This window comes from Thermobia domestica, chromosome 16, assembly GCF_964235325.1.
Source record: "Thermobia domestica chromosome 16, izTheDome1.hap1.1, whole genome shotgun sequence".
Lineage (NCBI taxonomy): Eukaryota > Metazoa > Arthropoda > Insecta > Zygentoma > Lepismatidae > Thermobia > Thermobia domestica.
The window spans coordinates 135,479,285-135,497,431 of NC_137469.1; the positions used below are offsets into that span (position 1 = coordinate 135,479,285).

Sequence of the window (18,147 nt, forward strand, 5' to 3'; positions counted from 1 at the left end):
AAGTCAACCTTTCGTCAAAAATTTGTGAAGGAGAAGCCGAACCAAAGTCTTCGTTTATCTATTCCAAGAAAGAAATGAAAACTTCCTGCAGGACTAAGAATATACATGCAAGAGAAAAAATAAGATACATTATTATAATCTTTAGGATAGATTAATTCCCGAAATTTTCTTTGTTTACCTGTCAAAAAATCAAGAATAATATGGTATAAAGCTCTTTCATCAGCTTCCATCGTACAACATACTAGACACACACATTTATATACATACATACATGTACATATTTATAGTGGCGGATCCAGGATATGATCAAGGGAGGAGGTAAACCATAGTTTGCCTCTTTATCCAGAGTAAACAGGATTGAAGCCCATTTTATCCAGTGTATACCTGAGCGTCAAGGGGGGGGGGCTATAGCCTCTATAGCCACCCTTGGATCCGCGCCTGTATATTTATACTATTTACAGTGCCGGAGTTACGTGTAAGCGAAACAAGCTATAGCTTAGGGCCCCGCTCTCTTGGGGGCCCCAAAATCTAAAGAAAAATTGGATTTCTAAAATATAAGAAAATTTGAAAAAATAAAGTAAAATTTATATATACGTAGCAACAGTGCTTCCTGCTGTGTAGCCTACGTTCGTGTAATTAATAGGGCTCCTTCTACCAGTCTGCTTCCTAAATTATCTCTAGTTTCTTCATTGCTGTATGTAGGGTGCGTATGTTCATCTGGACACATAAAGGACCCCATTACCTTCAACAGCTTGGGGCCCCACTAAACCTAAATCCGACTCTGACTATTTATGCATGTTTGCTCCCTCTTTTTTCGAAGCAGTGCTTCTTTGATATTGCTTCCAATTTCGGTAGGTTTTACCAAGGGGGGAAGAGTCCTTACTCATTCCAGGCATTCAAACTAGGGACTGGACTACTTGCTTCCAACATTCTGTCCCCCATGTTTCCCGGTCTGAATCAATTGTCTAAAGCCCATAAAACATTCAAATTCATATGTAGATGTTGCTCATCAGTGTCGACACCTAAATATTTCTCAATCAACGGTAGGGGTGTTTGGTATCCTCAATCTGTCTCCCTCTTATTAGCGGAGCGGTAGTAATATTCGGTAGTAATTCTTTTAAAAAAAAATGTTTTTTAATGTATGTAGTAACGCATAGGAAACTAAATTTTAATATACCCTAGTAGTATAGAAACGTACCATACGGTACCTTACCAAAATGAACACCCTATGCCAAGGACGCAAACATTAACAATAACAAAAAAAGATAATAATAAACATTTTAAAGATATTCTTTCATTAATCAAGTCGCACTTAAAAGTTTAAAAAAAAAATGTTTATGCGTGACTAAAAAAAAGGGATGCGCTCTCATATAGGCTTACAGTTACTTTATAAATTCTTAAAATGACGCACTCCATTTTTATTGTCTTGCATAAACAACATTATTTTTAACTTTTTAGTGGGAATTTATTAACAAAAGAATGTCTTTAAAAGGTGTCTTATCATTTTTTTTTAATTCGTTGGACACCTTTTCCAAATCCTAAAGTGATATTCTACCAGGGATACCAGGGCTGGTTAAAGGCTAGTATTTATTTTAGGATAAGGAAGTTGAAAATAAAAACATATTAAAATTTGCTTTTAAAATAAATAGATACATTGCAAAGTATGAAAGTAAGAATGGAATATTGTATTGTCACCGGACTTACATCGCTCTGCAACAGTTCTTAGTTCTATGACGTCAGGAAATAAGTTCAATTTATACGAACACTTATTTAATGTTTGAAACAAACACCTGTTACATCCTTGTACACTCATGTCCAAAATGATTGTCGCATTTCTATAACTGTCTTCTTGTAAAAATATCATGTAATAATGATTTTGCAGGAGACTTTTAATACTGATACTATGTGTACAATCGGGAAATATATGTGGTAAATTTCATAGGAAAATACAGTAATTATAAATACGAAGATTAGAATGAGTAAAATAAAATGTTGCTAAATGGACACGAAAGTTTTGTTTTCGTTTTATTGTTCTTATTTACTGCTCTTTTGACATGAAATTTACCACATACATGTCTTTGCCGATTGTACGCATACTAACATTATAAGAAATACCGGGTGAATTCGTTATCAAATTATATTCCTACAATAACATATTTATAGGCATGCGACAATAATTTTGGACATGAGTGACACATCTTTTAATTCTATTGTTAATGAAGTGGTCTATTTCCCCCAATAAAAACCAACATCAAGCAGGGCATGTGCTCCCTCCTGTCCTTCTAAGCCGGCCCCCAAGGCTGAATATAACATTGCGGCTTTTTCCTGTTATAATAGGAAAAACTCAGGATGGTCAGCAACTGGTATCGAACCCAGGACCATTCGAATGTGAAGGCGAGAGAGAGGGTAAATCTGGTGGTCATATTTTGAAAAGAAAATAAGGAAGTGGATTCCACTAAAAAATGATTCACGTTGTCAATACATTTCAAATCTTTGTCTGGGTTTTCTGCCTTTCAATTCCAAGTTTTTTTTTTAAACCACGAAGGCCCTAAATAAATGAGAATATCGACTCTCCCGTTTTTTTTTTTTTTTTTTTAATATTGGCATGGTTCTTCATTTTATATCAGATTCTTCCCGCACTATTCTGTTATTTACCATAGGTAGAATCCTTTGAGAAAGAGACAGGCGACAAGTGCTTTAGTTCTCTATGGTATGTTTGTGACCGTTGTAGATATTTGAGTGGCTCTCTGACAGGGAGCTGACGGCTGATATCATGTTGGTCCCTCTTATTTATTTTTTCTTCAGTTCTGTTTCTCTTTTAGCCAAAAGAAAAGAATTTCACTCTTCTGTCCCATTTACAGCCGTAACCACCCCCTCCTACGCTGTCCAACTTTGACCACATGCAGGGGAAAACGAAGGAAAAGGACGGGTGCATTTGCTTTGACGGCATTTCAGCGACAACCCCATCTGTTGCCAAAATAAGGAAACACTTTGAACTGCAAGGAGAAACTCTATCCTCGATTTGTCAAGGTCACTTGACTCCCGCCGTCACTTGACTCCCGACGCTGTGTTATCATTTTTACTTGTGTATTTTGTAAATTGAAAACACTGCTGAATCCCAAAATGCAATGTGGAAGTCACCCTTCCCCCGGTCGCCGATTCGTATGCGTCCCGTTTTTGAAAGTAAAAGTTCTGGCCACCTTGCCGTAGAAGTATATGCATTCGTCTTGAGGTTAACCTGCAACATTATTTTTTACCACGTCACCTATTCCGGCTAAGTTACTTTGTTTGAAGGAGTGACAAAATGGATAAAGTCAACAAATTTTTTACAAGTTAATTACAGTAAACTCCGATATTTTCGTACCCAGGTGTCGACCCTTTCTCCCCTACAGATATTTTCTTTTTTCTCTTAATTTTAACTTAGATAGTTATTGAAATCATTCGATACCTCAAGATTTGGCGTTCTAGCGAAGAGGGAGCAACTGGTGAGATTTGGCGAATAAATCACCAGTACAAAATTCAAATTTATTATTTTTTTTTTAATTTGACAAATTCCTTAGTTAGGATTTTTCTATTTTAACGACTTCATTCTAGTTTTCCACACTCTCCTCGGAATTCTTATTTTTCTGAGGGGTCGGATATTTTTTTAAATTTTGAAATCCTAAATTAGAGACCGCACTCATACTTCCGGCTGGACCGGCCTAATCTGAGGGAATTGGTACCGGATACCGTTAATAGTCAATCATCCCACAGGGCTTATTCCTTGTGAGATGGTTGCCTAGAAGGCACCGACTCGTACTTAGGCATTCAGAAACCCCCTTGGGCCACGCATTTGAGTAGGCCACTTTTTCGGCGTATATTTGGCTATGGAATACTCTATGACGAAATTCGACCACTTATCTTTGTAGTTATAGTGTTCTAGCTTATTTCTTTGGCGCCGTTTTGCTCTCTCTCCTTCATCTACCTCTCTATTCTCTTCTTCAAGATTTTAAGTTAACCTTCCCCCCCCCCCAAGTATTGAACATCATAAATATTGATCATTTAGTATATAGTTCTTGAACCTAATTCATGAACGGAGATATCGTGAGACATGATTCATGGAGAAATTCATCGACGCGAGGTATCGAGCGACTGGCTTTAATTTTCTTTTTAGTATTTGACCCACCGCGGGGTGAATGATGGTCCTGTAAACCATAATGTTATTCTCATTCTTTCGTAATTATCCATTCGAAGTTCTATGTTAAACCACCAGCTATTTATACTTTCTTGTTATAAGGTATAATAAATGTTAAGGTTGTAGTAGTTTGGGCCCAATTGTGAAATTAACACTCTAGGTTTAAAATTATGTGTACGTGCCTGCCTTATGCATAGGGTCTACTGTTTAAACAGAATATATATACGAATGTTATATTTATGCGCGGAAAAATCCGTTGATTATAAGGGATGAAAGATATTCTCGTTTATGGAAAGTGTTGCAACCTGTTAGTGAATTAGATGTCGGGGTTTATTTATTTATTTTTCTTGAAGCATAATCTATTGATTATTATTGAAGAAATATGTAGATGATGAAATGTGAATGTATATGAAACGTGAATATGACGTCGAAGTAAAGTATATAATTGAATTGAGAAAGTGAATATGTATAAAGGGTTTAGTACTTACCCCGAACGATTATTGGTTGCCATATTTCGAGTTATCCGACAAATACGAAAGATAGATTTTAGAAATACCGCCGCATATAAAAATAATTTTGTTTATGTTTCGTAGATTCTCTGGATACAATATGTGATTTTTTAAGCCTCATGTTCTTTTACTATTAATTGCATGTAATATGAAATAAGGGCAGGTACCGTTAATTCCACTTCTAAGTTCACCAATGTAAAATGAAATGAAATCTTTAAGTTTTACGTCCCACAGTTATGCCGGTTAGGCTAAAGGAGACGGTGATGATGAGAGATGAGTGAAATGGTGGAATGAAGAAAGTGGGAGGAAACGGGAGAACCCCGAGAAAACCCACGAGCACGGTGTTTGTCCACCACAAAGTTCACTTGGCGGAGGCTGGGATCGAACCCGGGACCCCAATTCACCAATGTAACACCCTAGTACCAATCTTTCATCTAAAATCCGTTTCTCATCAAAATCTTCACAACCTAAACAGTGTGTGCTTTTACCTTAATCTCTGTGCATTGAAATATATAGTATCCAAACAAAAGAAGAACAGAATAGTAATAACAATATCACGAATCCTTCATGAATTATGAATTGACAATTTAGGTTCAGAAGTATATGTGTAGATAGAACGACCTAGTGACTTAGAGCTGGTTGATAACCAAGCTAGTGACGACTAATCGAGGATAGAAAATAGCCTCTGTAATTTAGAGACCATAAATTTGTTTTATAGCCCAAAATCGGAAAAAAAAATTCTCAATGAATGCATCTACGAATGGATCTTATATGTTTTAAAATAACTAACATAATTATATGGGTGCATATGAAAATATGATAGCAAAAGACAAATGGAAGCTGTGAAAGTGCCTGATAGGTAATGTGACATTGACAATCATCGCTAGTAGCGGGATAGGACTCGTAAACTCACCAGAAAAAATAAATAATATATATATATATATATATATATATATATATATATATATATATATATATATATATATATATATATATATATAATATCTGGATATATGAGAAAAGACTCACTTCAAACTTCGTACAATAATTTATTTATTTTTTCTTTGCTTCTATTCTATAGTTTTGTAAGATGTAAAAATATATTTCTATATGTTAACAATTTCTTGTGTACTATATAATTCAAATAATTTATCTAAATCCGTATTTAGATACCCAAGACTTTTTTTTTTAATTTTCTGTAAATACATAGATATACGTCATCAGGACGTTCTTCTGAAATTCCATGTGTATATTACTACATGTTTATATATATGCATAGCATGTTCTCAACAATTTATATTGTTTTTTTTCCTTTCTTCTTTAATAGATGTAATAAAATGTATAGTAAAATGTAGTTAGATGGTTTCTTTGAGACTAACTTATCCATGTTTATACGCTGTTCCGTGTGTATGTGTCTGTGAATGAGTAATAACTCTAATTCTAAGTCATAACTTTAACGTTAATTTATTGTAATGATTTTAAAAAGCATGGCCATGTTTATAAAGAATAACGCCTAAAACTGATTACAATCGGCTCTGAGAGAAAAGCCAAAAATGACAGGATACGCCTGAATAGACGACGATCTTGCAGGAATATCAAAATTTCATTCGTGACAAAAATGTATGCATTACTCAAAGTATTTTTTTTTTTTTCCTGGCTGATTCGAATGTGTGATCGACCTCTGAATTTTGGAGTTCAAAGACTGGATACTAGGTAACCTCCGTTCTAAAATAATGGATAAACAATAGAACTAAACTTTCTCGTCACCCGGGCTGGGTCAGGACAACTACCACTAGTGTAGTTGCCTGGATCCGGGTCGGGGTTGTAAGAGTGAACATGTGTCTATTCCGGATCCCTGCAATATTGATCCTCGAGCAATAACATTTTGAATTCAAACTACTTTTTAGAAATCATTCAAGGTTCTTCACCAAATTTTCCCATAATTATCCAGTGATTCATTCTCCTCAGATTTCCTATCTTCTTCTTCCTTCCCTTCTTCACCTTCTCTTTTCCTTCCTACTTTCTTTTTCTTTCTCATTCTTTCTTTCTCTATTTTCTTCTAAAACCTGAAAAGAGGGGTTGTGACTGGGAGTTGTTTCTATGGACACGGTCATTAAAAATTGTTTGATATTTCTTCGAAAGTCCAATACGAATTAGTCAACCCAACGACAAGCATTTGAAGTTAGAATTGTAAAATCCCCCTTTATTTTTATTCACATTTAATTAGATTATATTCCATTCGAAAAGGATTTTAAATATTTTCAAATCCACAAAAGTACAGCGACTTAATCATGCCTATCTTCACGACTATCTTCTTGTTTCATACTGTTATTGACTCACTGTTATGACAACGAATGTATATTGTTTTAGAAGAATATAAAGATTATAGTATAACTAGGTACTTATTTTTAATAAAATACAGAGTCTATACCGGTAACCATTGCCGTGCCGTCATAAATCAGCGCCGAGGCGAGAGTATACAACGGCGCCCCCGTACATGAAAGTGAGATCGATAGACCAGCCGCGAAGCGCCGCCACCATGGATGGCGCGAAGCGTAATAAACTTTTTACAAATAAACCCTGCTTTTCCTTGATTTCTAGCACTTATTTTTTCCTTCCATTTTATATACATCTTTTCTTTTCCCTCCCGAATTTTGCGCCCTTTACTTCGGCGTCCGGGCCGTTGCCCCCCCCCCCCATGACGGCACTAGATATAACTAGTTTGGATTAATTTGATGTTTATATTCATGTGTGGAATAGTGCGTAATATATAAGTATCCATTAGATACAAAATGTTTTATAACGAACTGTGGCATATATATAATCGGAAATTCGGTTATGAGCATGAATTCATTTGCGTTTCGCTATTTTACCCCAAATTTACACCACAAGCAATCAAGAAATTGACGCAACAGTATCGTGACGTTAGTTTCTCAAAGACAGCAGTTCATGTCAGGTACCAACTATTTCCATAAGAGCCAATTTCTCACAGCACGAAAAACGTTAGTTTGGCCTGTTTTTAGACAGTTCAAATACGACAAAATACAAAATCTATAACAAGAAAATAAGACAAAAATAGAAATAAATAGTAATGCATAGCAGAAAGAAAAAATGATAGAAGGAAAAACTTCTCGAGAACGTTAACTATTCCAATCTCACGATTAAAAGTGAAGTGAGAATACAAATAAAAGAGCGAATACTGAATTATTCCCCAAAACCTGTTTAGATTTTCGGGCAGTATTAAACCATGTCTAAGTGGTTCCAACATTCTGAAAGAAAATGTGAATACTCAGTGGAACAATAACTTTCATAACATGAGCGGTTAGCGCCACAAACTAAATAATAATAATGAGAATGAAGTGTCCGATTACAAGCGTGTAAGAATAACTTCATTTCAGTTACTAGTACGCGATAATATCTGCCAATCCCCCAAAAGTAACCTTTGTTAAGTGGGGCTTATTTTCCTGGCCCGTTTTCAATCTGCTTTCCAGTGAGAACGTATCCGTTGGAGGAAACGGTACTAAGATCAGAGCTCGGGAAAGAATGCTTCAGTGTAATTCATGCTTATCTGATGTTCTCCGAGTACTTAGCAGACAACGACGAGACAGCCCTGATAATGTGAATGATGACACATCTCACAATAATGTACCCTATTTTGCTAGGATCTGTTTTACTAGGATAATGTACCCTCTTTTACTAGGCTGAAGATTCTGAAGGCTTATAATATTGCTTTGTGAGTCAGTGCAGATAAACACACAACTCACAGAAAACTGAAGTGCTTGATCGAGGGCAACATTATCTGCTGTTAGGTCATCGGTGTATACTGAACACAGACGACACAGACTAAATTCTGAACTGTTCTTGCCTCTGGCAAAGGCACAACCAACAAGTTCTCACTTTTATAATCAACCGAAAAAACACATTAAAAGCAAGGTTTTGTTTTAGCAACCCTTCCAATTCTTACTCTAATTTTTGGGTACTTGTGTGCTGTTTGGCATGTGATGACGATTAAAGTATGTGATTACTGAGTTAAAAGAATTCCGTTCGATTTCTTCTGATTCAAGCAACAGCATTATATTGATCTGATTTAATCTCCCAAGGCAATTTAATCCTCACATAAGAGATCCAGAGATCCTTACACAAGACAACTCCGCGACTCATATTCAATAGACGACGTGGTTCCACTATAATGCTAAAGTGACATTGGAGTCCATCTTGAGTAGCTTTGAAGTTTGGTTTTCATTTTCAGTTTCCAGTGACAGAGTGCTGTTACGAAGTTTTCGAATTTCCTTATCTCTCCTGCAGTGCTACTGATATCTTTAGCAATTACGAAAGGTGACAAGCTCTTAATGGTACAGGACAATCGTAGTTACTACCGATATTCTCATGATTCCGTCTCTTTTATCACATGGTAGTGTTCTACTAGAGTCCACATTATCTTTTCCATCATGTCTTCAGGAACAGATATATTCTGTTCATACTCTTGTATTTTAGACTTTTTTGATAAGTCTATTCAAATAAATTAGATGATTATAGTATATATTGAAGGTTAGTTGTACTTGATATAGGGTCTATTGAAAAAAAAAGCCATGTGATCACCGCAATGCTGCACCGGAGCGTTTACAGGGAGAAATTACACCACTAACATGGCACGACCTCACCGACGAATCAATGTGGTTAAGGGAAATGGAAGGAGCTCCAAATCATCATTACCCGTCAGCAAGAACAAATGGCTCTGGAATAAAAAAGACAAACGAAAGACGAACAAAAACCAGAATGGGCAAAAGCACAATCCGCATTAATCCAAAACAAATATGAACAAATATATATGGTATACTTTTCTGAACATTTTATATACCGTACATTTATTTTATTTACTTCAACAAAACTCGGGACACACATAAGCCAGGATAAAATGGCGCACGTCTATCTCAGGTAGACGAGGATGCCCACTGATCATCATCTTCAAAGACTCCCATCACCCACCCATTCGCTACTGAGCAAGTAGGTGTAGAATATGCAAATGAAAGGGTTATCAAATAAAGTGAAACCCACTGACTACAAACAGAGGGACAATCTTTTTAGGTTCTTTCTCTTTCGCACCACACGCTACGCTAGCCATTACCGCTAAGCATCGGTGATTCTTGTCTTAAAATTTTCTAATCACACCTCGTGCAAACTCATTTAGAAAATGTGATAAATAACTTACTTATGGTAAGAATTAATATTTCATTCTTATTAATCCTAGAGTCTGCAATACTGTATATTGTAGAAGTGGTATTCTATTGACGAAAAATAGCAATACTAGATGATTATAAACTGTTAGCAACACTAACACACAAGCTACAACCAATATTACTTAAATTAACCAAAAGTATTATGGAAGTAAATAGCCTACGACGTACTGTTGGAAACGAAAATGCAGTAACATTGAAAAGTTAACATGCTGTTTGATTTCAGTAGGATTCAGTAGGGAATCTAAAAATGGGTTGCACGCTGTTTGCTGTGCCAATGTGACAAATTGAATTAATTTTGTTTCTTTTCATCTTAGAGCAAGGAGGAGAAAAACATATTCGTAAGACAGCTGATTATTCTCGACCTCACATAGTGAGGCACAGTTATAGGGCGTTTACACTTGGTCGATTTAGTCGCACGACTAAATCGACTCGCTGCATTTGCCACCAAATCGAAGCAACTAGGCCGAATCAGATCGATGGATGTGTTCAATTATTTCAACCACAGAAAATAGAACGTCTTTCAGTTCAGTTGCCAGTCGATTAGTCGCCTTCGATCAACAAGCGATTAAGTTGAAGTCCCGTTTACACGGTCGATTAAGTTGAAAGTGACGTCAATTCAACTCAATCGAACGCAAATCGACTAAGTGTAAACTCCCCATTAGACACTTCCATGAAAGAGCTAGCCAAAAGTCGATCTTCTGAAATGCACTACTGCCTAAAATATACCTAGGTAAACAGAATAGCTTTAAATCGAGAACATAGAAAACGTCTAGTTTAATCGGAATTGCCTGGAACTACCAGTACTAACAACTAATATTCCCTGATAATGGAAAATGATATCAATATTCATACTTTCAAATTCATGCAAAGATAATAAAATTATCTTACGTTTCCAATTCAACAGGAATCCCTCTGACATCAAGTAGTTGACATGCAAGAGGAGCCATAAGGTCATTCGATAAACCACTCAGTTTGAAACGTACAACACGTTTTTCGTCCTTAAATAATGTATTAGATAAATTTTTACGTATATTAGTGGTAATCTTGTTTATATCCATAAACATTACAAGAAGTATAAATGTACATTGATAGAGGAGATTTGACAAAATTTCAGAAGAAGAGAAGTCCAAATAATGAGCGTCATCCAAAAGAACAATTATCACGTTATTGTTAGATGCCTGAAAAGAAATAAGTTACAATATATAGAATTGTATTAATATACATGATATGAAATTTCAATAAGAAATTAATTCAGCAATTAGTCATCCAATAAATGTGAATTCCTTCAATGCAACTCCAAAAGATGTTATACCTTATATATTCAACATAATTTTTACGTGGATGTTTCTAATTCAATAAATAAAACATTTGATATTCCATCAGTGTTTAATTTCATTAGAACTAATGTTTTAAAGGCATCTGACTTTCTTTGTCATCAGACTTTTATTAATTTAGGAAAAAATATTTTTGTGTTAATAGAGAGCAAGTAGTATTTTTTCATATAGAGGTTGTTTCCTATCTATGATGACGAAATTACACACCTTGTGCAGGAGCACCTTGAACCATTGACTGTGCGTGACAGGTCTGGTAAGTGCATATCGGAATAAATACCGCCAAAAATAAGTGCTTATTGAGAGGGCAGCATAGGCCTAAGTGCCCTTTCCGACGTGAACTACAATTATAGTACCATTATCAAACTGTGTAAGGAGCGTGCATTCACTGTGTCCAAAAATGTAATATTACAGGTGTTGAAAGGGGCAGTTAAGACGAGGCATGGGATAATTTCTGTGGGGCAGAAACAGGCCCAGCCCCGGCCTGCCACTAGCCGCACACGAGCTAGAATTCGGGCTCTGTCCACCAGGGAGAATCCACCCATACAGAGGAGTATCACGAACTGGCTACAGACATCACTGAAGACAGTCCACACCATCATTCACCGCGACTTGAAGTTGTACGAAGTAACTATATTTAGATACCTTAAAATAAGGCTTGGGACACGAAGTAACTATTTATAGACAGCTTGCAGTTTCCCCCTACTAAACCTAATTGGTTTTCATTTTCTGGGTATCAAATATGTGCACTTGCATGTATTTTACTCTAGAGACATACTAGCCAACTGCTGAATACAGAAATTAAGTTGTAATTTTGTTTTAAAAGTGTACTAACGTGACTCTTTATATTTGTCATACAGGCTCTTTAAAATGCATTTAAATTTTTCAAGTGCGAAGTTTTGTTCTTAGAGATTTAACGCAACAGGAAGTTAATTCTCGTATAATCAATCAGGGGACGTTTCCCTTCCAATCTTGGTGCCAGTAGTGCGTCATCAGATATAGAGTGTGAGGTGTTGGCCTGACTGAGAAAGAAAGATTTATTTCTGCACGTGGTACATAGAGCGATAAGGAGAGTGTGTTTGGGTTTCTGAGCTCCTACAGTCCTTGTTTTATGAGATAAAGATCATTGTTCCTCTTTTCATTTGTGTGTTGATCATTCTGAGCTGAGTGTTGTGAGCGCGTTTTTTTCCTGAAATTGAAATTTTTGAGTTTTACGTCCCACGGTTATGCCGGTTAGGCTAAAGGAGACGGTGATGATGAGATATGAATGAAATGGTGGAATGAAGAAAGTGGGAGGAAACGAGAGAACCCCGAGAAAACCCACGCACACGTTGTTTGTCCACCACAAAGTCCACTTGGCGGGAGCAGGGTTTGAACCCGAGACCCCTAGCACCAGAGGTGAACGCTCTACCACTGAGCCACCGCGGCCCCAAGCGTTTTTTTTTTTCCTGTACGCATTTTAACATACAGTAGAATCTATCTTTATGGACCGTAACACTCGAAGCTTTGCTTTCGTTGTTTTTACTTGTTTCGTGAACGCGGCATTGAACCTCCGGCTTTCATACACCATAGAGTTAATTAGTTAGTTAGAGACTTTGGTGTTTCTTGTGTTCAAGAGTAGAAATGACAGCAAGAGATGTTCTAGGCTCAGAAGACATTCGAGACGAGATGAAAGCAATGGACACATTTTCGGACTGGGATGAAGAACAGATTGATCTGCCTTCCTCAGAGGCATACGAATTTAATTTTGATGACTTTGATGAAACGTCAGGTTCATCAAGGCCTCCCTCACCTTCATCTACTCCTCCATCTTCCCCTTCCCCTTCCAAATCCAACTCTTTTCTCTCAATCCACTGTTGCCTGGAGCATTCCCACTGGAGTTCGGGCTGCTCCAAATTTACAGCCATTTTGCGAACATACGGGACTGACTAATAGATGCATCACAGCAAACTCTACCTCACTGGATTTCTTCAATTAGTCTTTTTCAGAGGAAATATTCCGGCATCTTGTGTCTGAGACAAACAGCTGTTGAGTCTGAGGAACAACTTGTAGTGCGTACACGGAAGCCGGAGCTCAAAATATGTATTTATTTATTTATTTATTTATTTATTTATTTGTCACCTATAACAGGACTGCTGTCCCAATTACAATAGACTTACAAGAATTAAATTATATCTAAATAATTATATACATGTACAATAATAAGAATAAAAATAAAAATAAAATAAAGCTAAAAGAGAGAGGAAAAATAGAAAGAAAGACGAGTAAATAAAAATAAAATAAAATAAAATAAAATAAAATAAAGATATACGTTTGATTGGCATTGGTGTAAAGAAAAACAAAAACAATGTTACATGTATAGCGTAATAGAAAAAAAAGAACTATGTATACAATGTTCGAATAATCATCTAACGCATTGCTTGTCTGATATTTGTTTCAACAATTGCAAATATAAAGGATATAATAGAGAAAAATTATACAATATATACAATATTTTAATAATCATCTGACACACCTCTTATCTAATGTTTAACAATTTCAAATATAAAGTGTATGGCAAAGGAAGATCAATCTCTGGACTTTCCTTAGATACATTATTATAATTTCGACAAATTCGAATTAGGGGAGAACTCATATGCATAGAAGTACTAGATTTTACAGTATAAAATAGCGTTCTAGTCCTTAAGTTCATTTTGGCAGTATTAAAACTTAACATACTTATGCATTCATGATTATCTATAATGCCATTCACCAATAAATAAGAAAATCAATTGAGATATTTCTCTTCGTGTAGTTAAAGGCGAATATTTAAAAATGTCTAATAATTTGCTGTAAGAAACTCCTATGTCATAGGAATTCACCCTGTACATTTTCAAATACAAATATCGTAAAAACGTCTTTTGTATTTTTTTCAATATTTCTTTCCTGTTGTTTATAGTAAGGAGTCCATACTATTGACGCATACTCTAACTTGCTACGTACTAAGCTATTAAACAAAACCGTACAAGCTCTTATGTTAGTAAATTCATTTGTATTTCTAGTTAAAAATCCTAAAGATATGCCTCATTAATCATTTTATGTATATGCTGATTAAAGCATAGTTTAGAATCTATAAGGACGCCTAAATCATTTACATGGCTAACTCTTTGTATTATAATTTTATTCATAGAGTAATTGGAATAAAGTAGAGTTACCTTTCTCGAGAACGTTATTACTGAACATTTATTTATATTAAAAGGCAATTTATTGTCAATACTCCATCTGTAACAGCTATCTAAATTCATTTCTAACTTGATTACATCATCGTTGTTCTTTCTTTCTTTAAAAAATTTAATGTCGTCTGCATACAACAAACATTTGGAGTATTTTATAACTCAAGGCAAATCATTGATAAACAACAGAAAAAGTAATGTTCCAAGATGTGAACCTTGTGGTACACCCGATAAGACTCTATACTGTGACGAACTTAACTGATTATATAATACAGTGCGTCCCACTAGTTTTCGAACCCGAAAAAAACGTTATAATTTCCGAACGAATATACGTAGGAAAATGAAATTCACAATTCACGTACTTTGTTTCATGTTGAATACACGACCGTCACAGCAGGTGCTGAGAGTGTCCTCCCTGGACGTCAAGACATGTTAGTACACGGCGTTCCATATTGTGAAAAGTCCGATGTAGATTCTCCGGTGTGATCTCATGAATCGCATTCTGAATGTTGTTTCGCAACTCTTGCAGTGATCGTGGGTTGTTTCTGTGGACACAACCTTTAAGAAAACCCCATAATAAGAAATCAGGTGATGTCAAATTCGGGGATCTTGGCGGCCACAATCCTTTGGAGATTATCCTGTCACCAAAAAAAGGACTCAATTTCTGCCATGGCCACGTTGGAAGTATGTCATGTTGCTCCGTCTTGTTGGAAATAAGCGTGACGCAGTTCTTGATCGTCCAGCTGATTCACAAATTCACTGAAGATGTGTAAGTAAACTTGTGTGTTTACAGTATCTTCAAAGAAGATAGGTCCAATGATACGCTGTCGGGAAATTGCACACCAAACTCCCACCTTCAAGGGATGAAGTGGAATCTCATGGTACACATGCAGATTTTCGGCGGCCCACACCCGAGTATTCTGCGAGTTCACATAACCGGAGAGATGGAACCAAGCTTCATCTGTGAACCAAGTATAGTCTAGGATTCCTGGATTGTCATGCAACAAAGCTTGAAACCAACGACAACACATCACGCGCTTTTCCCAATCTGAAGTCTTTAACTCCTGAACGACTGTAACGCGATATGGGAACAGCTTGGCTCTTTTGGCAGCTCTTTGCACAGTTGACTTTGACATCCCTACCCCTTGTGATAATCGAAGCAGGCTCTTCTTAGGGGACTGCAAAAGACGTTGCCGCACATTCTGTACTGTCTCCTCGGACATCCGTGGACGTGCGCCTCCATGTCCCGTAAGCAACGTTCCTGTTGTTTCGAACTTGTTCACCAAATGATGTATTGATGATTTCGATGGTCCTTTACGGCATCCAAATTCACGGCAAAATTCACGTTGAACGGTCTGATACGATCCCGATATCCAATACTTTTTAACAATGAACACGCGTTCCTGTACGGTGTACAGAACCATCCTTCCGATGCAGCGACTCGAGTCACACTAACGCACGCGCACCACGCCAAACAGCACTCCCCCTGGTGCCACCTATCCTTTTTTTCTTACGTGTGCGCTTCTGTTCAACCCTTTCTCGTGTTTAGCATGAAACAAGGTACGTGTATTGTGAATTTCATTTTCTTATGTACATTTGTTTGGAAATTATAACGTTTTTTTCGGGTTCGAAAGCTAGTGGGACGCACTGTACATACTGTACGCGATGTCTAAGATACGATACAACTAATGTCAATAATTTGTATGATAATCCAAAGGAAGATAATTTTCGTAGTAACATATCATGATTGAGTCTGTCGAAAGCTTTTGCAAAATCCGTATATATGGTATCAACCATAAAATTATTATTTATGGAATCTGAGATGTTTTGGATAAAAGTAATTAAGTTGGTTACAGTTGAACGTCCTGCATAAAATCCGTGTGGATATGTATGATTTAACATGATTAAAAATTCTATTAAAAATTATGTGCTCAAATATTTTAGCCGGAGTTTATATAAGTGATATTGGGCTATAATTTTCAATTAAATTTGTATTCCTTTTTCAGAATAGGACAAACTTTACTGACTTTCCACACTTTAAGAAATGTTGACGTTTTCAATATTAAATTAAAAATATAATACAAATGGGAAATTAAAGTATCACCACAACCTTTGAACACATACCTAGGAATAGAGTCTGGACCAAATGACTTAGATGGCTTTAGTTTTTTGATGGATTCTTTAATATTAAGTTCAGTTATAAAATCAATTGTTAAATTCTGAGAAACTTCCATAGTACTTATATCAGAAATAACGTAAGAAGAAGAATCTGAACTATATACACTTCGGAAATACAGCGCAAAACTGCCTGTTATATTCCTGTCAGAGTTCAACTTTTGATTATTGTAAAACATACATTTATTTACAAAATTATTATTTTTCTTGGATTTAATAAAATTCCAAAATCATTTGGAATTCTTATTTAGAGTATTTTCAGTTTGTAATATATAACTCTTGTACGCAGCGCTCAATATACGTTTTAGCTGTCTAGAAGTTGAATAAATTTATTATAATGATAATGTGACTGAGTTTTGTGTTTTCTATAATAATCCTGCTTGAGAATAGTAATAATTTCATGTGTAAACCAACAAGGGTAAGTACGTTTCTTAATCTTTTCTTAGGTACGCATCTATCAACAATACCATTAACTACTTCATAGAAAATATCCACGGCCTTATTAACGTTATTGGAGTTAGTTACTTCGTTCCAATTTTGTTTCTGTAATGATTTGTGTAAATTGAAAAAGTCAGCTTTACTGTAATCATATACAATAATAGGACTTGGTTTAATAGTAAACTCAGAGCTCTTAATATAAAGTTGAAAGGTTAAAGAGGATGATGATTATCCTCAGGCAATAAAGGAAATATACACTTAGATACATTTAAACTTCCTTCAACGTTAGAAAGAACTAAATCCAAAGTTGTTCCATTACTATTTCTCACTCTATTAAATGATTGTGAATTAACTAATGACAAGAAGTTGGCCAACGAAACACAAATCAGACTACCTAGCAACAAGTCATAATCAGAATCGGTAATTTCTGGAATATTGAAATCACCGAAAATTAATAAGTTATTGTGCTGAATATCCTTAACCTGCTCGATTTTTGCAAAAAATTCTTGATATTTATCAACTTTTGTTTTCGGTGGAAAATAATCTACTATTATATAAAAAGATTTATGCGCTACTACCAATTTTATGAACAGTATTCCAATTGTATCAATAGTTATTGGAATATTTTCAACAACAAAATCCTTGAGGACAGCAATCACAACGCCACCCCCATTCCTGTTTTGCCTGTCCTGTCGATACACATTATACCTATGATCTATAAATTCATGATTATATATTCCGTCACACAGCCAGGTTTCAGTTAATAATATAACATCAAAATCATTCGCAGCGATACTCGAATATGTGTCGCTCAACTTGGACCTTAAACCTCTTACATTTTGATAATTAAATGAAAGGTCATGCTTATCATTAATAATCATTCCTTTAACCTCCCCTACCGTACTGGCTGTGTATACGTATCACTTGACTTTTTCTTTAACTTAATGTTATGAGCATAATCAACCCAAAGAAAATCGAATTTTTTCTCCCTTTTTAACCTTCCTAGCTTCCTTATATGCAGTGATGCCTTCGATGCAGTGATAAACTATGATTTACATAAATAATTCCACC

The 18,147-nt window shown here is 35.7% G+C and overlaps 1 protein-coding gene across 2 annotated transcripts in view; it reads right to left on the reverse strand.

Annotated features, from left to right (window-relative positions):
- The window catches only part of LOC145673438 (adenylate cyclase type 10-like), a 545,310-nt gene that overhangs the window by 327,146 nt on the left and 200,017 nt on the right, over positions 1 to 18,147 (reverse strand). For both annotated transcript variants that reach the window (XR_014128769.1, XM_081743142.1), the window contains exon 13: positions 10,809 to 11,098. Coding sequence is in view for 1 of the 2 variants with exons in the window: in XM_081743142.1 (XP_081599268.1) it covers positions 10,809 to 11,098 (290 nt within the window). In the remaining variant the exon portion in view is untranslated. The remainder of the gene's footprint in view (positions 1 to 10,808; positions 11,099 to 18,147) is intronic.